The sequence below is a fragment of the Trachypithecus francoisi genome, unplaced genomic scaffold, assembly GCF_009764315.1.
Source record: "Trachypithecus francoisi isolate TF-2019V2 unplaced genomic scaffold, Tfra_2.0 Lachesis_group15, whole genome shotgun sequence".
Lineage (NCBI taxonomy): Eukaryota > Metazoa > Chordata > Mammalia > Primates > Cercopithecidae > Trachypithecus > Trachypithecus francoisi.
The window spans coordinates 49,207,248-49,234,794 of NW_022681460.1; the positions used below are offsets into that span (position 1 = coordinate 49,207,248).

General features: G+C 39.3%; 1 protein-coding gene across 2 annotated transcripts in view; it reads right to left on the reverse strand.

Annotated features, from left to right (window-relative positions):
• The window catches only part of PREP (prolyl endopeptidase), a 140,075-nt gene that overhangs the window by 61,714 nt on the left and 50,814 nt on the right, over nt 1-27,547 (reverse strand). For both annotated transcript variants that reach the window (XM_033234727.1, XM_033234728.1), the window contains exons 7-8: nt 21,017-21,122; nt 1,624-1,815 (exon numbers count right to left, since the gene is read on the reverse strand). In XM_033234727.1, coding sequence (XP_033090618.1) covers nt 1,624-1,815; nt 21,017-21,122 — 298 coding nt within the window. The remainder of the gene's footprint in view (nt 1-1,623; nt 1,816-21,016; nt 21,123-27,547) is intronic.

Here is a 27,547-nt window from a genome sequence, read left to right on the forward strand (position 1 = left end):
AAGTGACTATGAAACAGATTCACTACACAAAGATACTGAAATAAATGGTCAAAAATCTGTTGTGTGTCTCGTGGATCCCTCATCCAAATATAAATAAGGGTCAGAATGTGAACAGAGGGTTTTGAGGAGACAGGTGATAAAATTCCCTCTTGCTCTTGCCTGTAAGTCCCCCGCCCTATGGGAGGGTGACAAGATTATCACCTTCTACCAACCCCAGCCTAACACAGACAGGGTACTGATGCCTGATCCAGATCTACAAGTTATAGGGACTGTGCCTGGAAATCCAAAAGGCAGGAGAATGGCCAACGACTTGAGAGGAAGAGCCTGGAATGGGTTGCTATCTCAGGGTTACAGACGTGAATTTCGAGCAGGGATGCAGTTGTCTTGGGTCCTGTCCAACAGAACTGCCTACAGGGGTACGGAGATCTAAGTACAAAAGGGTTGAGGGGTGCAGTCAGGTGCCCAGGGGCTGAACAGACTCAAGAAAACACCCAGGAGTGCTTTCTCCAGTGTCAAGGGACCTGCAGAAACAAGGGACCAGCAGGAAGTGCCCACAGCAACCTGTGATCCCGAGAGAAGCAGCTGGAATCAGCTGCTCCCCCGCCACCCCCAAGCAATGCTAAGTTTAAATACCTGCCAGGCACAGAAAGCACACCACCTTGAACAAGGGAGAAATCGTTCCTTATTGATCAAGGACCTGAACGTGGATCTGCCTGACTCCAAGACCTGTGCTTTAATTCACTGGAAAACACATTTTAGGACTGCTTTATCTCAGATACGGCCACTCTGCAGCTCTCAAGGGGGACTTTTTTTCCTCATTATATACCACATATATTTGCATTTTTAAATGGTCCTATTTTATCCTCATTCAACCCAGCAGCAGAAGTTCACCACCACCAAGTAAAGTTCCTTGGCTTAATGGTACTGAACTCTTCTTTTGTGTAAAAAACTGTCCCCAAATTAATGAGTTTTATTCTAGTCAAAATCAACTTTCATGCAACAAATAATTTATAAAGCAGCATATCATTTTTGGAAAAATCACAGAGAATGAATAAATGGGAACTGAAAGGCTCTCTGTGAAACATGACTGATACGGAAGTGACATTCTCAAGAGGTTAACATAGTTCACTGCACAAAGCAGCAACTGCGATGAGTTTCAATTCAATCTGACAATAGTCTATTCCCTTTTCTAATAAGAGGGCTCTAAATCTACACTAAGATCAACAACAGGGATACTGCCAATAGCCAAAGGTTACTCAAAAGCTTAAAGCTAAGGATTCTAAATCTAAATAGTTTTAAAAATTAAATGTTCGTGATTATTACCAGACATTAAATATACAAAGACAACTGACCTACTTTTTAAAAAGCAGTACCTTCGAAGTCTGAAATCCTACCTCTACAATTTTTATGAAGACCCTGCATTTCTACATGATACAGTACTAAGCTACAAAGATATGACACAATGAAAACTTGGATGAACTATTTAGACACTTCATTCCTGATGACTATAGGTTGAAGGTTTTTTTATCTTGTAACAGGTCACTAGAGAATGAGAGATGCACTAACTTGTTGACGTTCTCATCAAAAACAAGAGCACAATTTTCAAGTAACATGTGTTCTCACCTAAGACATCTTTCTCATGCTCAGGAACAAGCACTTTCCACTTAGACTCTTCAGGATCCCTAAAGTCAATGTTGATCACGCGATAGTTGGGACAATGGCGATTCGTCTTGAACGTGAACACCGTCCCCTCATTGGTCACGTAGTCATATTCTCCTTCAAAGTTGTCGATCAGTTTTACCCACTTTAGGATTCCTGGCAAGAGACCAAGCATTATCATCTCTCTAATGTTTAAAAATGGTGTTGCTTTGTGTGTAGGGAGGGGAGGGTGGATCTTTCTTATCCCCAAAACATAAAGCAGAGATATTTGGGAGATCTAGGGCATGAAAAGGAGCAAGGACCAGTTGTAGGTGGATTGAAAAATGCTAAGGAGCCCTTGAAACACCCAGCAAGGAGGGCAGAATGAAGGACCTCTCTTCCCAGCCCATCACCCCCACAAAATCTGGTAAATCCTCTTCCACCTGAGCCAGCCTCAAATCGGGGTACTTCTCTCCACCTCTCCTGCCACCACACCATTCCAAGTCGTCGTCGTCTCCCTCCCAAGTCTTTGTGTTCCACAGCAGTGGCTCCCAACCACGGACACTTTCACCCCCAGGGAACGTCTGAAAATGTCTGGAGACATTTTCGGCTGTCACAACTTGAGGGTGGGGCTACCACTGGCACCTAAAGGTTAGAGACCAGAGATGCTGCTAAACATGCTACAAGGCACAGGACAGCCCTATAACAAAGTAGCAGCCAGCTAAAAAGGTCAATAGTGCCAAGTCTGAGAATTCTTGGTCTATAACATTAGCTTCCTGCCTGGTCTTCCCACTGTCACTCTTGATTTTCTCAGTATGGCAGCCATCACAATATCTCAATCTTCTAAACTGGTCCATGTTAGTGCCCTTAGAAACTTTGAATGACTTCTCCATTATACTTGAAATAAAATCAAAATTCCTTCCCATGGTCTTGCATGCTACAGTCCTTTCCCACTTAGCCAACTTCAGATGGTTCCAACACTTGCTTCACTCCCTGTCCTTTACTGGCATTGGCCTTTATTAGATGCCACTTTTCATTGGCACCCAGTTTGTTTCTTCACAGCACTTCTCTCAAGATATATTCATTTATTTATTTTTGTTTGTTAAAAGATGAGGTCTCTTGGTTGGGCATGATGGCTAGTGACTGTAATCACAGCACTTTGGGAGGCCAGGGAAGGCGGATCACTTGAGGTCAGGAGTTCGAGACCAGCCTGGCCAACATGGTGAAACCCTGTCTCTATTAAAAATACAAAATTAGCTGGGTGTGGTGGCACATGCCTGTAATCCCAGCTACTCGGGAGGCTGAGGCACGGAACTGCTTGAACCCAGAAGGCAGAGGTTGCAATGGGCTGAGACCACACCACTTCACTCCAGCCTAAGCAGAGTGAGACTCTGTCTCAACAACAACAACAACAACAACAACAACAACAACAAGAGATGAGGTCTCTCTACATTGCCCAGGCTTGAACACAGTGGCTATTCACAGGCATAATCATAGTTCACTGCAACCTCCAACTCCTGGGCTCCCAAGATCCTCGCTGCCTCAGCATCCCGAGTAGCTGGGACTACACGTACACAACCTAGTGCCCAGCTCTTTCTCAAGATACAATCATGTATTTATTTGCTTTTTGTTTGTCTTTTCATTCACTGTTTCATACTTGGCACAAAACTGAGTGGCAGGTAACTTGAAACATAAAAAATAAAATTTTCTTTGGCATAAAAGGGACATTTTCCAGTCTTTAATACTAAGAACTAGAGATGATCATCACTAAAGAAAATTTTCACTACGTCCATATCATCATCACTTAAATAGCTCCCTAAACGCCACTTTTAATATTTAAAGTTGAAACCACAAAATCCCTTGGAAAAACATCTGTTTTACCATGTGTTTGACACAGATGATGTTCAGAGAACATTTTAAAAGTTCTATAAACAAAAAAGTTCTATGACTTCTAAACTACTAAAAGGCAATGCCAGATCTTAGCTATTCTCCAATTATCTACTTTTAATTTCACAGTGAAATTGCTACACTAATTTGGGTAGTTCATTTACATTCCCTGAATCTCTCAAGGCAATTTTACATTCATTATCTCATTCATCTCTGCAGCATATCTTCATATAATTTGTTATTGAATTAAACTTAACAGGGAAATAAACTCCACCATAGAAAGAGTCCTGTGGTCATATGTTTGGATTAAAACCCCAGTTCTAACACTATTTAGTTGGGTGACCTCGGGCAATCTCTTTATTCCTTGCTAAGCCTCATTTTCTTAACTGTAAACTAGCAATAATAGGTAAAGATAAAAATACTATAGGGCCAGGCGCAGTTGCTCACGCCTGTAATCCCAGCACTTTGGGAGGTCAAAGCGGGAGGATCACAAGGTCAGGAGATTAAGACCATCCTGGCTAACACGGTGAAACCCCATCTTTACTAAAAAAATACAAAAAAATTAGCCGGGTGTGGTGGCCGGCACCTGTATTCCCAGCTACTCAGGAGGCTGAGGCAGGAAAATGGTGTGAACCCGGGAGGCAGAGCTTGCAGTGAGCTGAGATTGCACCACTGTACTCTAGCCTGGGTGACAGAGTGAGACTCCATCTCAAAAAAAAAAAAAAAAAAAAAAAAAAAAATTCTAAAAGTAACTATTAGTACCTTCCCCATAATAAAAACTCAAATTTAAAATAAGTGATTGGAGGCTGGCTATGGTGGTTCACACCTGTAATCCCAGCACTTTGGGAGGCTGAGGCAGGCAGATCTCTTGAGGCCAGGAGTTTGAGACCAGCTTGGACAACACAGCAAAACCCTGTCTCTACTACAAACACAAAAAAATTAGCCAGGCATGGTGGCACACACCTGTAATCCAAGCGACTTGAGAGGCTGAGGCAAGAGAATTGCTTGAATCCAGGAGGTGGAGGCTGCAGTGAGCCGAGATCATGCCACTGCATGCCAGCCTGGGCGACAGAGCAAGATCCTGTCTCAAGAAAATATATATAAAATATTCCCATATGTTACTGAAAAGAATGTGTATTCTGAAGTTGTTGGGTGTGATATGGTAAACATGCCTATTAGGTTGTTAATCAGATTGTTCAAATCTTCTATATATTTACTGATTTCTTTTAGCCATTCTGTCACATAAAAGGTCTATTAAAAAATGTTCGTCTAGGCCTGTGGATTTTTCTGTTTTTGCTCATATTTCTATTAACTTTTGCTCCCTGTATTTTGTAATCATGATGTTAGATACACAAAGAAGTATCACATCTAAATAAAACTGAATTGAACCTTTTATGAAGTATTATCTCTAGTGATGCTTTCTGCTTTAAAGTCTACTTTCATATTAAAATAGCTACAGCATTCTCATGGTAGTATCTTAGACTAGTTATTAATCACTTTCTTATTAGCTATGTGATGCCTTCAAACAGGCATTTTCCCCAGCTTTTCTAGTTGTCTTCTGCAAAGTGGTTTGTCTCAATCTGTATTGGAAAGAGTCTGCTCTTTCTGTGCCTATAAACTTCTGTGTCTATAAACTCAATGTCCACCGCGTGATGGGCTGTATTCTAGATAGTTCCTTTATATATCTACATTCTATTTCACTAATTATCTCTTTGGCTGTGTCTAATCTCTTCCTTAGCCTAATAAATGAATGTTTAATGTTAATAATCTTTTTTTAAATTTCTAGAAGTTCTACTTAGTCATTTTTCAAATCTGGCTGGTCATTTTTTACAGTATCTTATTTATTGCTCATCCTTCCAAGCTTCTTGTTTATTTTTTAAAAGGAGCATCATACTGTTTAAGTATATTTAATATATACATTTTTCACTAGGCATCTGATAATTTGACCAGCAGCCAGTATTTCTGCTGGCTCTAATTTCTCATGCTGGTGAATTTCTTCATCTGATTTATGATCTTTTTTTACTGTGAACTGCTGATTTTCTTTGAAACATTATCTGTGAAAATTATTGGAGGCCTGGGTTGAAGTAGCACTCTTTCAGAGATGTGTGTTTCCTTTCTTGCCTCTTGGGATGCAACCAACCTGACAGCAATATAATTAAATTCTTGGCATGAGGATTTTGGATCTCATTGGAACAACCAAGTCAACCTGCACTCATGTGATGGCCTTTCTCGTGTTTTAGGATAATTCACACCCTGTCTTCCCCTACCCCTTCTAGTGCCTAGGTAAAGACAGGCAGGTTTCCTTACTGTTCACTCCTGATCCCCAGCCTCTCCACTGGCAAATTTATTTTTATCAGTCGTCCTTATATTGACAGTATGTCTCAGCAGACTCCCAATTATGCTTTATTTCCTATCCCCCTTTCCCTCTTTCCCCAGCAGAAACATTCAGGGACAATCCAGCTCACATTCCTGCATTCCTGCTTTCATTTCATCTTTGGTCTTTATGGTTTCCCTTCTTTCATGCCAACTTAGCAATATATTTGGAAAGATACTTGATATTTTACATTTCAGTTGTTTCAACTGGGAGTCATTCAGAGTATATAAACTGCCAAACTCCCAGAAATAGACGTCTTACAACTAATTTTCAACTAATTTGAAAAAATGTTCATAAACTCTGCATCTGAGTTGCAATTAGCTTTTTTTATCCAGTGATAAACTACTAACCTCAAAAGACTACTCAGCAGGTGATCCACTCAAAGGCAATTCATCTTGGCCTACATAAAACAATGCTTTAAAAAAAAAAATCCCCATTCCTTAAAAGAAAAACAATTTAAGAAAAATATTAGCTGGTAATACAAAATTTGAAGAGAATAAGAAAATGTACATTTGCTTATAATAAGAACAATGAAACAATTTTCTGGACTATGACATTTGTAGACATGAAATCTTGGCTCAGTGAAATGTCAGATTCCTTAAATGTTCCCCCAACAATAAAGCATTTCCTGATGTGAAACCTTTATTTCACAGAGTAACCACCTTATGGTTGCTGCCTGACAAGGTCCTGGAGCCAGTGATATTTGTTATGACTCCTCCCTACCCAAAGTCACTAGAGTATGCACCAACGGCAAAGCACAGTGGAAATTTCCTTCAGTCCTGCTGTCTAATTAGATAAGCCTGAAGATGTGGCACAAATGAAAATCATTCAAGCTCCAGGAGGGAGGTTCCAAGATGGCCGAATAGGAACAGCTCTAGTCTACAGCTCCCAGCGTGAGTGACACAGAAGACGGGTGATTACTGCATTTCCAACTGAGGTACTGGGTTCATCTCACTGGGGCTTGTTGGACAGTGGGTGCGGCCAACAGAGCAGGAGCCAAAGCAGGGCGGGGCATCGATTCACCCGGGAAGCACAAGGGATCAGGGAACTCCCTTTCCTAGCCAGGGGAAGCCATGACAGATGGTACCTGGAAATTCGGGACACTCCCACCCTAATACCGTACTTTTCCAATGGACTTAGCAAACAACACACCAGGAGATTACATCCCGTGCCTGGCTCAGCAGGTCCCATGCACACAGAGCCTCGCTCGCTGCTAGCACAGCAGTCGGAGATCAAACTACAAGCTGGCAGTGGGGGTGGGGGAGGGGCACCTACCATGGCTGAGGCTTGAGTAGGTAAACAAAGTGGCTGGGAAACACAAACTGGGTGGAGCCCACCACAGCTCAAGGAGGCCTGCCTGCCTCTGTAGACTCCAACTCTCAGGGCAGGGCATAGCTGAACAAAAGGCAGCAGAAACTTCTGCAGACTTAAACGTCCCTGTCTGACAGCTTTGAATAGAGTAGTGGTTCTCCTAGCACAGAATTTAGATCTGAGAACGGACAGACTGCCTCCTAAAGTGGGTACCTGACCCCCAAGTAGCCTAAGTGGGAGGCACCTCCCAGTAGGGGCCGACTGACACCTCATACGGCTGGGTGCCCCTCTGAGGCACAGATTCCAGAGGAAGGATCAGGCAGTGACATTTGCCGTTCTGCAATATTTGCTGTTCTGCAGCCTCTGCTGGTGATACCCAGGCACCACAGGGTCTGGAGTGGACCTCCAGAAAGCTCCAACAGTTTGCAGCTGAGGGTCCTGATTGTTAGAAGGAAAACTCACAAACAGAAAGGACATCCACACCAAAACCCCATCTGTATGTCACCATGATCAAAGGCCAAAGGTAGATAAAGCCACAAAGATGGGGAGAAACCAGAGCAGAAAAGCTGAAAATTCTAAAAATCAGAGCGCCTCTCTCCTCCAAAGGAATGCAGCTCCTCACCAGCAATGGAACAAAGCTGGATGGAGAATGACTTTGATGAGTTGAGAGGAGAAGGCTTCAGATGATCAGTAATAACAAACTTTTCCGAGCTAAAGGAGGATGTTCGAAACTATCGCAAAGAAGCGAAAAACCCTGAAAAAGATTAGATGAATGGCTAACTAGAATAAACAGTGTAGAGAAGACCTTAAATGAACTGATGGAGCTGAAAAACCCATGGCACGAGAACTACATGACAAATGCACAAGCTTAAGTAGCCGATTTGATCAAGTGGAAGAAAGGGTATCACTGACTGAAGATCAAATGAATGAAATGAAACGAAAAGAGAAGTTCAGAGAAAAAAGAGTAAAAAGAAACGAACAAAGCCTCCAAGAAATATGGGACTATGTGAAAAGACCAAACCTACGTCTGATTGGCATACCTGAAAGTGACGGGGAAAATGGAACCAAGTTGGAAAACGCTCTGCAGTGTATCATCCAGGAGAACTTCCCCAACCTAGCAAGGCAGGCCAACATTCAAATTCAGGAAATAAAGACAATGCCACAAAGACACACCTCGAGAAGAGCAACTCCAAGACACATAATTGTCAGATTCACCAAAGCTGAAATGAAGGAAAAAATGTTAAGGAGAGAAAGGTCAGGTTACACATAAAGGGAAGCCCATCAGACTAACAGCGGATCTCTCAGTGGAAACTCTACAAGCCAGAAGAGAGTGGAGTCCAATATTCAGTATTCTTAAAGAAAGGAATTTTCAGCCCAGAATGTCATATCCAGCCAAACTAAGTCTAACAAGTGAAGGAAAAATAAAATCCTTTACAGACAAACAAATGCTGAGAGATTCTGTCACCAACAGGTCTGCCTTACAAGAGCTCCTGAAGGAAGCACTAAACATGGAAAGGAACATCCGGTACTAACCACTGCAAAAACATGCCAAATTGTAAAGATCATGGATGCTAGGAAGAAACTGCATAAACTAACGAGCAAAATAACTAGCTAACATCATAATGACAGGATCAAATTCACACATAACAATATTAACCTTAAATGTAAATGGGCTAAATGCTCCAATTAAAATTAGACACAGACTGGCAAATTGGATAAAGAGTCAAGATAAATCAGTGTGCTGTATTTAGGAGACCCATCTCACATGCAGAGACGAACATAGGCTCAAAATAAAGGGATGGAGGAAGATCTACCAAGCAAATGGAAAGCAGAAAAAGGCAGAGGTTGCAATCCTAGTCTCTGATAAGACAGACTTTAAACCAACAAAGATCAGAAGAGACAAAGAAGGCCATTACATAATGGTAAAGGGATCAATTCAACAAGAGCTAACTTTCCTAAATATACATGCACCCAACACAGGAGCACCCAGGTTCATAAAGCACGTCCTTAGAGACTTACAAAGAGACTTAGACTCCCATACAATAATAATGGAGACTTTAACACCCCACTGTCAACAGTGGACAGGTCAACAAGCATATCCAGGAAACGAACTCAGCTCTGCACCAAGCGGACCTAATAGACATCTACAGAACTCTCCACCAGAAATCAACAGAATATACATTCTTCTCAGCACCACATCGCATGTATTCCAAAACTGACCACATAGTTGGAAGTAAAGCACTCCTCAGCAAATGTACAAGAACAGAAATGATAAAAAACTGTCTCTCAGACCACAGTGCAACCAAACTAGAACTCAGGATTAAGAAACTCACTCAAAACCACTCAACTACATGGAAACTGAACAACCTGCTCCTGAATGACTCCTGGGTACATAATAAAATGAAGGAAGAAATAAAGATGTTTTTTGAAACCAATGAGAACAATGACACAACGTACCAGAATCTCTGGGACACATTTAAAGCAGTGTGTAGAGGGAAATCTATAGCACTAAATGCCCATAAGAGAAAGCAGGAAAGATCTAAAACTGATACCCTAACATCACAATTAAAAGAGCTAGAGAAGCAAGAGCAAACACATTCAAAAGCTAGCAAAAGGCAAGAAATAACTAAGTTCAGAGCAGAACCAAAGGAGATAAAGACACAAGAAGCCCATCAAAAAATCAATGAATTCAGGAGCTGGTTTTTTGAAAAGATTAACAAAATAGACCACTTGCAAGCCTGACAAAGAAGAAAAGAGAGAAGAATCAAATAGACACAATAAAAAATGATAAAGGGGACATCACCACCAACCCCACAGATATACAAACTACCATCAGAAAATACTATAAACACAGCAAATAAACCAGAAAATCTAGAACAAATGGATAAATTCCTGGACACCAACACCCTCCCAAGACTAAACCAGGAAGAAGTTGAATCCCTGAACACACCAATAACAGGCTCTGAAATTGAGGCAATAATTAACAGCCTACCAACCAAAACAAGTCCAGGACCAGACAGACTCACAGCCAAATTCTACCAGAAGTACAAGGAGGCGCTGGTTCCATTCCTTCTGAAACTATTCCAATCAATGGAAAAAGAGGGAATCCTCCCTAATTCATTTATGAGGCCAGCATCATCCTGATACCAAAGTCTGACAGAGACACAACAAAAAAAGAGAATTTTAGACCAACATCCCTGATGAACATTGATGCAAAAATCCTCAATAAAATACTGGCAAACCAAATCCAGCAGCACATCAAAAAGCTTATCCACCACGGTCAAGTTGGCTTCATCCCTGGGATGCAAGGCTAATTCAACATATGCAAATCAATAAACATAATCCATCATATAAACAGAACCAAAGACAAAAACCACATGATTATCTCAATAGATGCAGAAAACGCCTTTGACAAAATTCAACAGCTCTTCATGCTAAAAACTCTCAATAAACTAGGTACTGATGGGACATATCTAAAAATAATTACAGCTAGTTATGACAAACCCACAGCCAATATCATACTAAATGGGCAAAAACTGGAAGCATTCCCTTTGAAAACTGGCACAAGACAAGGATACCCTCTTCTTACCACTTCTATTTAACATAGCGTTAGAAGTTCTGGCAAGGACAATCAGGCAAGAGAAAGAAATAAAGGGTATTCAGTTAGGAAAAGAAGAAGTCAAATTGTCCCTGTTTGCAGATGACATGATTGTATATTTTGAAAACCCCACTGTCTCAGCCCAAAATCTCCTTAAGCTGATAAGCAATTTCAGCAAAGTCTCAGGATACAAAATCAATATGCAAAAATCACAAGCATTTCTATACACCAATGACAGACAGCCAAATCATGTATTAACTCCCATTCACAAGGGAGTTACAAGGAGAATAAAATACTTAGGAATCTAGCTTACAAGGGATGTGAAGGACCTCTTCAAGGAGAACTACAAACCACTGCTCAACGAAATAAAACAGGACACAAACAAATGGAAGAACATTCCATGCTCACGGATAGGAAGACTCAATATCGTGAAAATGGCCATACTGCCCAAGGTAATTTATAGATTCAATGCCATCCCCATCAAGCTACCAATGACTTTCTTCACAGAACTGGAAAAAACTACTTTAAAGTTCATATGGAACCAAAACAGAACCCGCATTACCAAGACAGTCCTAAGCCAAAAGAAGAAAGCTGGAGGCATCACGCTACCTGACTTCAAACTATACTACAAGGCTACAGTAACCAAAACAGCATAGTACTGGTACCAAAACAGAGATATAGATGAATGGAACAGAACAGAGCCCTCAGAAATAACACCACACATCTACAACCATCTGATCTTTGACAAACCTGACAAAAACAAGAAATGGGGAAAAGATTCCCTATTTAATAAATGGTGCTGGGAAAACTGGCCAGTCATATGTATGAAGCTGAAACTGGATGCCTTCCTTACACCTTATAGAAAAATTAACTCAAGATGGATTAAAGACTTAAACGATAGATATAAAACCATAAAAACCCTAGAATAAAACCTAGACAATACTATTCAGGACATAGGAATGGGCAAGGACTTCATGACTAAAGGACCAAAAGCAATGGCAACAAAAGCCAAAATTGACAAATGGGATCTAATTAAACTAAAGAGCTTCTGCACAGCAAAAGAAACTACCATTACAGTGAACAGACATCCTACAGAATGGGAGAAAATCACAATCTACCCATCTGACAAAGGGCTAATATCCAGAATCTACAAAGAACTTAAATTTACAAGAAAAAATCAACCCCATCAATAAGTGGGTGAAGGATATGAACGGACACTTCTCAAAAGAAGACATTTATGCACCCAGCAGACACATGAAAAAATACTCATCATCAATGGCCATCAGAAAAATGCAAATCAAAACCACAATGAGATACCATCTCACACCAGTTAGAATGGCAATCATTAAAAAGTCAGGAAACAACAGGTGCTGGAGAGGATGTGGAGAAATCGGAACGCTTTTACACTGTTGGTGGGAGTGTAAATTATTTACGTTCAACCATTGTCGAAGACAGGGTGGCGATTCCTCAAGGATCTAGAACTAGAAATACCACTTGACCCAGTCATCTCATTACTGCGTATATACTCAAAGGATTATAAATCATGCTGCTATAGAGACACATGCACACATATATTTATTGTGGCACCATTCACAATAACAAAGACTTGGAACCAACCCAAATGTCCATCAGTGATAGGCTGGATTAAGAAAATGTGGCACATATACACCATGGAATACTATGCAGCCATAAAAAGGGATGAGTTTATGTCCTTTGTAGGGACATGGATGAAGCTGGAAACCATCACTCTGAGCAAACTACTGCAAGGACAGAAAACCAAACACTGCATGTTCTCACTCATAGGTGGGAAATGAACAATGACAACACTTGGACATAGGATAGGGAACATCACACACCGGGGCCTGTCATGGGGTGGGGGAAGTAGGGAGGGATAGCATTAGGAGATATACCTAATGTAAATGACGAGTTAAGGGGTGCAGCACACCAACATGGCACATGTATACACATGTAACAAACCTGCACGTTGTGCACATGTACCTTAGAACTTAAAAGTATAATAAAAAAGAAATATATTAAAAAAAAAATTCAAGCTCCAACGAACAAAAAACAACAGGAAGGTGTACGTTATTGTCTGCCACCAAATTCTGAAGCGTTAACCTTAGCCATAAATACATACTGCACATCATAAGTTCATTCAGAATAAGGAATGTGGCTGGATTCACAAAAGTCTAGCTAGAAAATTTGAAAAAGAGTCCAAAGCACAGGCCCTCACAGGGCCGGATGTCTTAAATGAGAGCTCTTGCTCTCCTGAAATCTTGTTCTACAGGGCTTTGGTAGAGAAATAAATCAAGAGAAAAGGTATTTCAGTTGAACAATGGGGCTGATTTTTGCTACTCACAAATTAGAACACTGTTGATTTAAATGGAAAACAGGAAAATTACTTTTTAAAAAGAAAGATGATTTAACTCTTTAACCATTTCACTTTTTGGCTACCTTCTCTCAGGTTCTTTTGTCTATAAAGTGGCATTATTCACTCTGAAGCCAAAACAATTTTCAATTCCCAAACCTCTCTACATTCAAATGTTAAAATTACTTTTTATAAACCTGCTTCTTAGTGGGGACTGATTCATTTATTGAGTGAAGATTAGTTTAAAATAAATTATCTTACGCTTTTCCTAGAGCAGTCATACTTTTATTATTTTCTTTGAAAAATCATCAACTAAACTATATTAACTACTTTTCATAGAAAATGCTGTGCAAGCTCCCTGATAATGGCAGGTAAAGTGCTTTCATACTTTACAAAAACTCTAAGGGGTAGACATGTCACGACAACAAATGCTAGGAGTGGTCAGGCACTGAGGCTGCAGGGTGCACAGGCTGCTGTTGTCCTGAATGACTTCCTTCTGTCTCAGTCTGCCACATGATTAACAGTTAGAATACAGGCTTGGGAGTTAAACTGACATGGATCCAAGTGCTTAAATGGCATTAGGAAAGCCAGTTGGCCTCAACAGCCTCAGTTTCCTGGGGATAATAATTCATGCTCCTCAGAAGCTGTTGAGAAGACTGAATGAAATGCCTACATTTGTAGCTCAGCACCTGACACATAGGAAATGTTACATAAACAGTATTAACTATTATTCCAAGTAACACCAGTGTTCAAGTGACAAAAGTAAACTGAACATGTTTTAAAATTAGTATAAATACTCATTTAATCATTAGTATTTTGTCTTTTACATAGAATTTCCCATTTTGGGTCTTGTTTTTATACTGTCTTTCGACGTCCCAATTCTTTTTCGTTTTCCCGCATTCCCACTCTGACACGCAGATTTCCTACCAACTCCCTATCTTCTCTCTGAGGCCCTCCTCCCTTGTTCCCTTGTTGGTTCGCTTTTAGCACTCAGATGACTTTGCTAAGCTTTGGACAGCTCCTTTGCTTAAAGCTTCTCGAATGTTTATCTCCCCTTTTCCACTCTATGCCCAAAGAATGTTCAGCCCTACCAGGCAAGAACAAAAGAGTCAATATCATCTCTGCTACCTAAAAACAAGAGCTGCATTAGTCAGAGATGGTGAAATGACCAATCTACATGTCTGCTAAATACCACATTTCCTTCTATGGTTATGTGTTATCATGTAATGCAAATTTAATTCCTAATGCAGGAAAAAGCCAATTTTCTTTGACACGAAAGCATTAAAATAAAAATATGGTAGGTACTGAATACTTTATCAATCTAAAACGATCCAACTTTTAGCAAAAAAAGGAAAAAGCACAGACAGGTTAGTGAAAGTCTGGGCAAATCTCAGGTAAGCTGTTATTTCCTTACAGAAATCAGCATGTCACCACCATCCACCTTTTCTCCCTAAACGCCTCATAAATGCTGTGACATGAGCAAAGACCGCTCTGGGCCTGTCTTAAGGATGCCTATATTGAAGGAGGTTGTTAAGTTACTAACAACAAAGATTTCAGACTTATGGGATCTTTTCACCTAACAATCACTTCTTAAGAATTCTATTAAAAACCTCTGATACAATTAATTTTAAATGTAGGTCGGGCGCAGTGGCTCATGCTTGTAATCCCAGCACTTTGGGAGGCTGAGGCAAACGGATCACCTGAGGTCAGGGGTTCATGAAAAGCCCGGCCAACATGGTGAAACCCCATTTCTACTAAAAATACAAAATTAGCCGGGTGTGGTGGTGGGCACCTGTAATCCCAGCTACTCGAGAGGCTGAGGCAGGAGAATCACTTGAACCCAGCAGGCGGAGGTTGCAGAAAAAAAAAAAAATTTCAGGACAGGGACTAATGGTAAGTTCCTTTTTTGCTGCTATCATCCTATAAAGCAGGGAATAAAGTACCTGACTTTCTACTGGAAAGTTAACCAAAAAGAAAAGAAAATGACAAAAAGAAAGAAAACAGAAGAGAGAGGAAGCCTGAGCCTGAATCTGTGCGCTGGGCCACAGCACTTCAGACACCCCCTCGAACTGATGATATCCACATCTTACCATCGAGCAGATGGGGAGCACTTGAAGGGCGAGGGCCACCACGTATCATTACAAGTGCTCAACACAGTGCCTGGCACAGGGTAGGACGTTAATACAGGTCTAATTCATAACTAAATATGTGATTTAGGTACTCCTACATTTTAGACTGAACCTTACATACAGCTGTTTATAATGTAGACAACAAAAGTAACCAAAGTTAAATTTTACACTTGATCTTAGCCAAAAGGCCGAGAAGCGATCCAAAGTTAAATTTTAAAGAAGTTATTAGTATCTTCCGCTTTTGTAATAAAAATATTTAGAAATATATCCCTGAGTTAAATGTATTTATATTTTTAAGGCATAAACTTCCTTAAGTTTTCATGTAAATTTTTTAAAGTCCACATACTTGAGAGAAAAAGAGGGCTCTTAGCCCTGACACTTACCCATACTGCAAAAAATATTCAAAAATTTATTCTGAATTTTGTCTATGTAACTAAAGTATACAAGGCAACTTTTAATATATTCAAAATAGGGCCAGGCACAGTGGCTCGCACCTGTAATCTCAGCACTTTGGGAGGCTGAGGCAGGAGGACTGCTTGAGCCCACGTGTTTGAAACCAGCCTAGGTAGGCAATATAGTGAGACTCCATCTCTATTTTATATTTAAATAAAGTAAATAAATAAAATAGGGTTATAGCAAACTTAGGAAACACAGTATATACATACTTCAAAAGAAATAATATTGATTAGAAAGGCATAGAAAATATGAGAAAATCCAGACAAATTATTTTCTTGTAAGGTTCAGGATAATTAATTTCAATAAATCTGTGGGCATGAATCGTATCAAGAATCACAGGAGTCAAGACTCAGCTGTCTTTTCTACTGCAGAACTAAACAATGTCATGCTAGCCTGGTGTCTTTAATGGTACCTTGATACTTTCTTCGCTTTTGATGTCAAGCAACAGAGTAAGAGAAGCAAAAATCTTCTGCTCGCACAATATACAGGAATGAAAAAAAGAACCCATCATTCTCAGGGCTTAACAAAGGACAAAAATGTAATGAAAAAAAAAAATGTAGGAAGCCACAGGGATAAAGATTCAAAACGCGCAGAAGTCAGTAACAGTTACAGAGGGAGGGCGGCTTATCAAGCAAGGCCACCTGAGCACAAGGATCCCTAAAGGGACACATCATTTGAGACAAGCTGGTACACATCTGCTGTGAGTCCAATAGGGACTGTCCTAGGTGCCGGCAACTCCATGGGGAACAAGACAGGCAACATCTCTAATCTCATGCAGCTCATGGATCCTCACACAAAGTGTTTTTGTATGGAGAGAAAAGGAAATGAGAATGGAGGAAAGGAGGAGAAGGGGCAACTCTGGAGAGAAAGGTATCTATCAAAAGTACAAGGAAGGCCGGGAGCAGTGGCTCATGCCTGTAATCCCAGCACTCTGGGAGGCCGAGGCAGGTCAGGAGGTCAGGAGATCGAGACCAGCCTTGCCAACATGGTGAAACCCCATCTCTATGAAAAATACAAAAACTAGCCAGGCATGGTGGTGTGCGCCTATAGTCACAGCTACTCGGGAGGCTGAGGCAGGAGAATCACTTGAACCTGGCAGGTGGAGGTTGCAGTGAGGAGATCGCGCCACTGCACTCCAGTCTGGGCAACAGAGCGAGACTCCATCTCAAAAAAAAAAAAAAAAAAAAAAAAAAATACAAGGAAGCCCGGTAGCCCCTGACAGGGACCTCTCTTCTCTCAAAGCAAGAAAGTAGTAACTCCACACATTTCTCTGGTAAACCAGTGGAGAAGAGGACGTGACTCTTTTGAGAGGATCTGCTTAGCTGTTCTGAAGAGCTGAAAAATTATCATATATAAGCTTCTAAAGCCCAGATGACAGGCCTAATTCCATTTCTACACAGTGATGCACGAGGTGAGTCATGGAAATTACCTGTTCAGAAAAGGTAAGAAGGAGCAATTGCCAGCCTCTACTGCAGTTACTGGGTAAAGGATGTGATCCACAGCTTGCAACAAACGTGTTCATATTCTTAAGTGAAAATACTGCAAATGTAAATGGCAGAAATGAGGTTCTCCAAAGAAAGGTAGAGAACAACAGAGACAGCACTCCCATAAGGCAGCAAAAGAACAGAAGTCCATCCTTATTTGACAAAATGAATCCAGTTTTAATTCATACAGATCTCACTTAACTTTCAAGTTGCTAAGATATTTTCTATCCTGCTATTTTAGTTTTTTCTCCCTATGTGCTATTTAAAAGATATTAAATTGCCATTGGCCTTTTTTGGGGGGCTTTTGTCCTCTCATTTCAAATGCACATGGACAGGTTTTCTTGGGAGACACAGATGATGGCAATGTGACATGAGCCACCTAAGTGAAATTCTTTAGTCCTCAAAAAAGACATTCGAGTGGTGTTTTAAATATATAATTAATTAATTTATACAAAAAAGGTGATAATTCCCCTAGCTTTAAGGGAAAACAGATTAAAATCCTAGCAGAAAGGCTTTCAGATATCAAAAGGGGTACAGATTTTAGTAAAATAAAATTTGAGGTTTCACAACATGGACTGAGTTTTCAGGCACCAGTTGTTCAGGTCTAAATCATCGAACATTCAAGTTATCTAGTGCATTTAGCATTTTAAGTTAAATGTTAATTATTCTATTTTTAGTGTAGAGAGGATAACAAAATTGGCGAAACACGTTAAAAAAAGAAAAAAAGCAAAAAAGATCCTAGGAGTTAGTCATGGTCACCAACCGGGCATACAGACTCCTGAATTTTCAATTACCAACCTGCACGATGAGACATGCTCTCTCACAGTCTCCTCTTTTGTGATTATGAATCTGGCTTTGCAGAAACAAGTTAATTTGAAAATCTGTATTTAGAGCAGCTTTGAATCTGAAGATAAAAGACTTTGTTTTTTGTTTTGGTGTCCTCAATCTAGTTTTCTAAGCTACCTAAAACTAAAGTACAGTGATTCTAAATATTCCTCTTTCAGTCAAGAAACAAAGAAAAAAAGAAGGAATACTTGAGCACCCACTGTATGCCAGAAACCCTGCTAAGTTCTTTTCTTTGCATTTTCATTATTCCCCACAATTCCCTATGAAGTAGATATTATTTCCTTATTTGCAGACATGGAAATATTAAGGGAGAGAGAAAAAAACACTTTGCCAGGGTAACCAGTTATTTAGTGGCGGAGCTGAGATTAACATTCAAATCTGATTTGAAAGGCTATGGTTATGATACCAATATATCCAACTGTAATTAACAGGAACCATTGCTTTTTAATTTAATGATCCCTATCTCAATCTGCTATGTCTCCTCTTTTATAGACTAAATTTACTTAATCTTTTCAATAGTAAAACAATCACACACAATACTTGTTTCTCTGAATAGTCATAATCATCAATGATTCACAATGAAACCAGTGATCGATTAAAAAGCAAACAAACAAGAGTTCTCTAATCCTGTCCTGTACAATTGATTTTTGAACCTAAGAGTGAAAACTGCTATCTCCTTGGTGAATAACTGCAACTGTCGAGAACTTTCAGAATCCCAGAACCATCATTCAAAAGAATAACTACTCTGAAGTTTATGTTATCCACAAATGTAATGCTAGCAAAGCAATAATCAGAAAAAAGATAACAGGCTCAGTGCTACACCTGGAACCTAGCAGCTACCACTGGAGAATGCTGATCCAGTTCATCAGTATGCAGCTCAACAGCTTCAGTTCCACCTATCCTTTGTTATTCTCTTCATATTCTGCTTTCTGGTCCACAGGATACGCCATACTTTGCCAAATGCATCAGTGAAGCCCTAACATTGACAAATCAGGTTAGTACCACTGGACTTGTTTGTTCTACATGGTTTTCCATGAGCTTACTGTGATGGTCTTTTTGCTATCAACTTGGCTAGGCTAGTGTTCCTCATTAATCAATCAGACACGAATATAGATGTTGCTGTGAAAGTATTTTGTAGATGGGATTAAGGCCCATACTCCACTGACTTTAATGAAGAGAGGTTATCCTGGATAATCTGAGTGGGCCTGACTCAATCATTTGGAAGGCCTTAAGAGCAGAGCTGAGGCTTCCCTGGAGCTCTGAATGGATCATGGCCACTCAGACTTTCTTAGATGCTCCCCTTTTTTCTTCTTCATATTCATTCTTGGCTGCACTATCTAGAATTTGCTTTTTGAGAGCCTAGTGCACCTCTGTACTGTCTTCCTTTTGGAATCCCAATCTCCAGTACCCTCTTCTCTAAATGCTAACACTGCAATAATAAAATAACTGGGTTGCGGGGGAAAGATAGGGACTGAGAGGTTGGGGGGAACAAAGAGGGTTTCCATGAGTTTTGCCAGCACTTGAAAGTTTTATTCAAAATATTATTATCCCTTATTAAAGTGGATATAGCAATAGCAGTCTGGTATATAAATATATGGACAGAATTTTCTTCTCTATATTTGGAACATGTGCGCAGGATAACAGCACCGTAATGTCTCATGTCACTCATTCGTTCAGGCTCAATCTGAAAAGGTTTGCTCAGTTCTATGAAGACCTATGCTTGCAACTCAAGTGAACAATTCCTGGATGGTGGTTTGGCCTGACAGAGAATGCAAACACTGATGTGGCCGATGCTGATTTCTTGACACCAAGATGAATGTATCTCTTTTTCTTAACAGAAAAAAATACTCAGTTTTATTAAACGGATATATATTTAACTCTAGGAAAAAAGTTGCTGACTTTATCCTGCTATATGTGTGAATGGTGCTCTGTAGTATCTAATGTTAGGATGCAGATCTTGCTCAGAGAAGTTTAAAAATGATGCAATGCTCAGACAAATATTTTTGTATCACAATGTAACACAGATTAGAAACTAATAATGAGGTAAATACATTATTACAGAAATGTACTTAGTATTTTGAAAATCTAGGTCAACCCTCTCTAAAATATTATTTCTTTGGCATTAACTAGAAGATAATGTAATTAGCTTAGCGTCTGTCCTTATCGGGATGCCAGTACGTCTGACAGGATTTCTGGGTCTGGGAATTTTGAGCATAGTAAATTGTGCAGCTGAAAAGTTTTTGCGCTTGATGATAGTGCTGGTATGATAGAGACGATGGAAGAGAACAACATTTAAAATGAGCCATCTCCAGAATCTGTAACTGGCTGGTTCTATGCTTATCATGATATGTAAGGCTTTGGCAAACAAACACAGGCTGTTCTTTTCCTAAGTACTGAGGGCCACTCTACTGACTATGTTAATCTAGCCAATTCCCATTGGTCTAATAACCCTTGCCTGTGACAGTTTGCAACATTATGCCTTTTTTATTTTAAAGACAGGGTCTGGCTATGTTGCCCACACTAGTCTCCAACTCCTGGCCCCAGCTGACTTCCTGCCTCAGCCTCCTGAGTCCCTAGGACTGCAAGTATGATGCCACTACGCCCAGCTACACCATTAAATCTAAATAGTTATAGACCAAAAGGGTCAGCTTCTCCTTCACGCTCTTCATGTGCAATACTCACGGGATATTTTCACACTACGTGCAGAAAGTACAGCTAATCTCAATCTACAGAGAAAATGCTAAAGCCAACAGTTTCATTCAATTTTCCCTCATTTTATGGAATAGTACTAAAAGAAAAAAAATCAGATGAACTGACAAGATGTGGTAGAATGGAAGGTCTTGGGAAATCAATTAATAGACCAAAATAATACTTTTTAAATGAAGTTTTTGGGAATAATTATCTGTGTCTGATAAAATAACTCACCAGTGATGCCATTGGATTCCTGCTGTAGGTCACAGTACCACAGTCGGTTTACTGGATCACATCCCTCCCTTATTGATAACAAGACATAGCGGCCATCATCAGATAACTAAAAAAGAAAAAAAAAAATAGTGCAGGGGGCTAATTAGAATATATTTGTGTGAGAACATTATTGAATATTAAGTTAAAAAATTAAGGTTAATTTCCAAAGGCAGTGTCTCTGCCCCAAACTCATGATCTGATAAGTTATCTGAATAAAAAAAGAACATCAATTTTATCTTATTTCACCCATAATCATAGTTTAACAAAACACAGTGAATTATTTTAGTTGAAAATATCAGCAGAGGTAACTGAAAGTCGTAACTTCAATGTAATTTTTATTTTAATTTCTTGTCTATTCTTTAAACTGAAAATATGTAAAATCCATCATTTTGACTATAATATCCTTGACTTTAAAGTTTTCTCATGGGTTGCATAATTTAAAGTTCGTTGTTCTCAGTAAGAATTAGCAAAATGGGGCCAGATGCGGTGGTTCACGCCTGTAATCCCAGCACTTTGGGAGGCCGAGTGGGGGTGGATTACCTGAGGTCAGGAGTTCAAGAGCAGCCTGGCCAATGTGGTGAAACCCTGTCTCTACTAAAAATATAAAAATTAGCCAGGTGTGGTGGTGGGCGCCTGTAATCCCAGCTATTCGGGAGACTGAGGCAGAACAATTGTTTGAACCCAGGAGACAGAGGTTGCGGTGAGCTGACACAGTGCCACTGCACTCCAGCCTGGGTGACAGAGTGAGACTCCATCTCAAAAAAAAAAAAAGAGAAAAAAAAGAAAAGAATTAGCAAAATGGGTATAGATGCAAGAAATTCACTATGGTCCACACTGGTCACACTGACAAGTGCATATTTTTAGTCCCTTCTACCGCAAGATCTCAGAAATGAAAGGCCTATGCTCAGAGACTTTCCTTGTTAGTATAAACAGCAAAAAGAATCCTAATAATCTAAAACAAACAATATATTATTGTTTTGAGTTGACAAAATTGATACGTGGTATCAAACTACACATATTCTTTTGCAACTAATTTTTTTCATTCAATGTAAGTTTTATCATTAGTCCATGTTGGTACGTGCAAATCTAGTTCATTCATTTTAACTGCTGTACAGTATTACAATCTAGAAATATACCACCATTAGTTGATCCATCATCCTATCCATAAACATCTATATAATTTGTTTTCTTACTATTACAAATAATTGTTTAGAAAATTTCTGTAATATGTTTGTGACCTAAAATGCTTCCCTATATATATAACTAGAAGTAAAATTGCTCAGTGGTAGGACATGCACATATTCAACTTTATGAGATGTTGCCAAATTATTCTCCAAGGTGGTGGTACCAACTTACACTCTTACTTAGCAGTACTGTATGAGAGTTCCTGTTTTTCCATATCCTTATTATAAGAGTTAATTTTATATGTCAACCTGGCTAGGCCACAGTGCCCAGATATTTGGATGTTAGTTTAGATGTTTCTGTGAAGTTTTTTTTGTTTTGTTTTGTTTTGTTTTGTTTTAAGATAAGATTACATTTAAGTGAGCAGACTTAGAGTAAAGAAGATCACCCTCCATAATGTGGGTGGGACTCATCCACTCAGTTCATGGCCTTGACAGAACACTGACCTCTGCTGAACAGGAGGGATTCAGCCAGCCAACAGCCTTTGGACTCAACTATAACTCTTCCTTGAGTCTCCAGCCTGTGGGCCTACCCTGCAGGGTTAGGACTTGCCAAGACTCCACAATCACATGAGCCAATTCCTTAAACAAATCCTCTTTATGTATATGTATATATACATACACACACATCCTGTTAGCTCTTTTTCTCTGGTAAACCCTGACTAATAGCTCTTATTCTTTCATTTGCTCCTTCAATAAACATTTGCTAAGCAGCTATTTTGTGCAAGACATTTTTCTAGGTGTTAAAGATACATCAATAAACAAATCAGGAAAAGAAAGTTACATCTATTAAGAGAGAAGAACACATAAATATGGAATTATGTAGTATATTATGATAAATGCCATGGAAAACATGAACAGGTCTGAGTAAGGGAGACAGGATATGGTGGGCGGGTTGCAGTTTTTTTTTGTGTGTGACGGAGTTTCACTCTCGTTGTCCAGGCTGGAGTGCAGTGGCACTCCAACCTGCAATCTCTGCCTCCTGGGTTCCAGCGATTCTCCTGCCTCAGCCTTCTGAGTAGCTGGGATTACAGACGACCACCACCATGCCCAGCTAATTTTTCTATTTTTAGTAGAGATGGAGTTTCACCAAGTTGGTCAATCTGGTCTTGAACTTCTGACCTCAGGTGATCCACCCACCTTGGCCTCCCTAAGTGCTAGGATTATAGGCGTGAGTCACTGCGCCCAGCCAAGGCTATAGTTTTAAATATGGCAATCAAGGTAAACCCGATTAAGAAGACATCTTTCCACTGTTTTCTGACTTGCACCGTTTCCACTGGAAAGTCAGTGTCATTTCTTATCTTTCTTTCCCTATACGTAATGTGTGTTTTCTCCTCTGGCTGCTTTTAGTATTTTGTTATCTTCGGCTTTCTGAACATTGATTATTCTGTAATGGGCTTTGATGTAGTAACCTGCTTGAGATTAATTGAGCTTCTTGAATCTGTGGATTTCTGTATTTTATCAAATTTGTAACATTTTTGGCCATTTGTTCCTCATGTATGTATTTTTTGTCCCCTCACCCCATTCTAGAACTTCAAATACATACTGTTACATAACTTGGTATATTCCACAGGTCAATGAAACTGTGTTCATTTTTGTTTTAGTTTCTCTTTGTGGTTTAGTTTCGATTGTCCTGTCTTCAACTTTTGCATTTTCTTTTATAGCATCTAAATTGCTATAAACAGATACTTTTTCATTTCAGAGTTTCATTTTTTATTTCTAGAAGAGTATGTGATTTTTATATTTTCTATTTCTTTGTTCATTATAGTGACACTTAGTAAAGATTTCTAAAAAGTATTTTTTTACGATAGCTTTTTGTAAGTCCTCATATGTTAATTCTACTCTGGTATTTCTGGATCTGTTTCTATTGACTGTTTTTCCTCTTGGCTATAAGTCACATTTTTTTTTGCTTCTTTTTTAATAACTTTATTTACTTATTTTTTGACTGGATTCTAGACTTTTGAATGTTGTCTGGATTTATTTTCTGGTCTGTCTGTAAAACATTTTGTGGCAGTTAATTTGTTGCCAGATCAGCTTGATCCATTCTAGACTTGTTTTCAAAGGTTTGTTGGGTAAGGTATATAGCCCTACTGCTAAGGCATGGCCTCTCTGAGGTCTAATTGAATACCCTGGGTGTTCACAAAGTCTTTCCCCTCTGACTTGTCAGAATGTGAACGTCTCTCCCAGTTGTTTTAAACCTTTGGGAGTTGTCAGCTTACAAACCCCTAGTAGTTCTTATCTTGAATCATAAAGTCTTAATCAGTCAGTGTACACGCTGCTTAACAGCTGAAAACATGAGGGGATTCCAAGGCAGATATCTGAAACTCTTAGTGGGCAGTTTCCTCCTCTTGTTACTCTGCCCTGCAAATTCCAGTGTCTTCAGTTTCCCTGATTTCCAATCTTTGGATCCTTAGCTCAGTGAGACTACAATACTCTGAGCTCCTCCTCCTTGTGCCAGAGGCCAAAAAATACCTCCAGGCAGAAAGCCAGGGCAACTGTAGGACTTACCTCTTTCCTGGATCAGTCTAGGGCAGCCTATTGATCAATATCTGAAAACAGTTGCTTTGTCTATTTTGCATAATTTCCTAGCTGTGTACAGCAAGAGGACTAGTCCAGTACCAGTTATATCATCACGTCCAGAAGCAAAAATCTATCATTATGTCTTAAACAAGTCTCTTGCAAATGAATACAATTTGAACACATCTAGTCTTTAAAATCCAATCTAAAAATCTGTATGCCATATCCATTAATTTTTATTGCTGAGGTATTGGCTTCCACATTTTAAATTTTGAACCTTTTATTTATCTTGCTTTCCCCAGTGTCTTTCCTCTTTGTATTATATTTTTCCTTCTTTGATTTGGGAATTACACATTCTATTATCCTTCAGCTTTTAATATACATGGCTAACTGTTCAGAATTTTGGTTCCACCTTATTTTTAAACCATCCTATATTAAGATTATCCACAACTTCACAATTATAATCTTATTAATATAATTGAGAGCAGCATCAATACTACTTTAAACTTTTGTTCTCTTGTCCTTTAAATAAAGACAGACTCTTTACAGCATAATGTTTAAAGTCACTTTACATCAATCATAAATGATGGCTAATCCAGTTGTAGTGATTCAGTCATCAGAAAGATAGGGCAGTAAAATTCACTGCAAGAATCATACCAAACCTTCAATGACAGCTGTCTCAAGCACATCTAATGAGTTTTTCTCAGCATTTCTGGCTGTGCTAAATAGCTGTAGCAGTTTATACTTAATCTAAAGCAGGAAGTCCCAAGGTACATTGCTGTTATAATGCCAATTAAGTCAGTCCTCTTCATTATAATTCTCTTATCACAATCTGGAGTTGTTCCATACCACTAAAATTTGCTAAACTGAAAACAACATTGAATTTTCAAATGCTCAAAGTCTCAAGCCTCAAAATCATTTGTAAGTCACTGTTGCCCCAAAATGTACAGACTAAAAACATACCTTCTTCCACTTAAATTTAAACAACACACATTTAACAACAGCCCCACACTCAGATTATTTCAAGGCAATTTAAAAGATGAATTTTGGAAATCATTGGGAGGGGAAGACATAAATCCTGTTGATGTGGAGGGCATGTGACTATCAACAGAATAAAGTTATTTTCCTAAAAGCCAGATTTAAAAAAAGAAAAGTAGAAAAGAAGGCAAGCCAAGAGCCCATCAGGTCTTCGTGGAACAGTTTGAATTCCGGTTCAACAATACTGTTTTTTTTTTTTTTTCTTTAAGCGATATAATATCCCAGCTAGAATAATTGTGCTCTCCAGAAGCAATTAATCTGATTTGCAAACACTGATTTTTTCTTTTGCAAAAACTGTAATAATATTAGCCTGACCAATTATGAAATAATTCCTAAATTTGTGCTTTCATGGCTTCCTTCTATTTTAAATCTGTATTATTTTAAGCAAATTTTCCTTAAGTAAAAATGACTTGCCTTCATAAAAATCTACCATTTATGTAAATAAAACATTAGCAAAAACAAAATTAAAAGAATTACTATAAATGAAACACTTACATTATTGACATTAAATCTATTACTTGCATTCCTAATAACAATAAACATCAAGGCTAAAACTCTTTACCATGTTTATTAGTCAATTTTTAATATGTAGGTTACTTTGACAGTCTACTTCTGCAAAGTCATCTGTTGAATTATATTTAGAGTACTGGTTAAATATAATTAGAAAATGTTAAAAGAGAAGAAAGTACTAACATTTGCATTGATAAATGTATTTGGAAAGAGGAAAAAATCTAGATGTAGAGAGAGCATGGTATTCTACAGATGGGCTAAATAACAATTGGTCATTCACTGGTACTATGCCTTTCATTTTCCATAAGCAGACAAAAACCTGGGAGGTTATAAAAAAAACAAAGCCAAAAGCCACAACCCCACGCTCCTTCTCTGGTGGCTGGCAGAAAGACATGTCTCCTGAAGGTGGGAGGAGCACTCATCTCCAGGCTTCAGGGAGTAATTCACTCTTCCCTCTTGCCTTGGCTACTCTTTCTTGGCAAAGTTTCCTCAAATTTAACTTCTCTTTCCACCAGAGTAGAATCAAGGTCCTCAACGAAAGGGGAAAGTCACTCAGCTTGCTTTGGTTAAGGGTACTTGGATATGCCACTCGTCATTGTAAAATGGATCTTCTGGGTGGTCCAGCCCAGTTCTCCAAAAGAGCCAACTACCACTGCCTCAAGGGCAAAAGCCTTTTCATAAAAGTGTATTCATGTGCCCAGGGTGGATGAGGTTGGACATAGCTACTATCACCAGAAGTGGCTGATCTTAATAGGAAAATCTCGGTCAACTTCCCATCCCCAGCCAACTTCTCATCTTCCGTACCAAAGACACAATTTAACATGTGCCATTAACCACTGCAGTCCACTATTCAGGGCAGCCACAGCTGGGGTGTGTATTCCACCATCATTTATCAAGGGTCTACCAAGTGCTGGCTGCTGAACCAGGCTCAGGCACACACAGATCAATAGGCTAGAACCTTCAAGAACTCACGCTCAGGTGGGAGAGACAGACACACTGAAGGACACAGACACACACAGAAAGAGCCATGTTGTAGAACATTAATAGCAAGAAGTACAATGTATGATGGGAATGGCTGAGAGGGGCATCTACAGGGTGGTGAGCTGGACGGAAAAAATGAATTCTGAGAAGGCTTTGGGGAAGTGATGACCCCTAAGTGATTATTAAAGAAGTAGAGTTCCCCTAGTTTCTTGAAATTGTCCATGCTTAAAATTCAAAGGCTACCCTGGTTTATGTTATCTAGTAC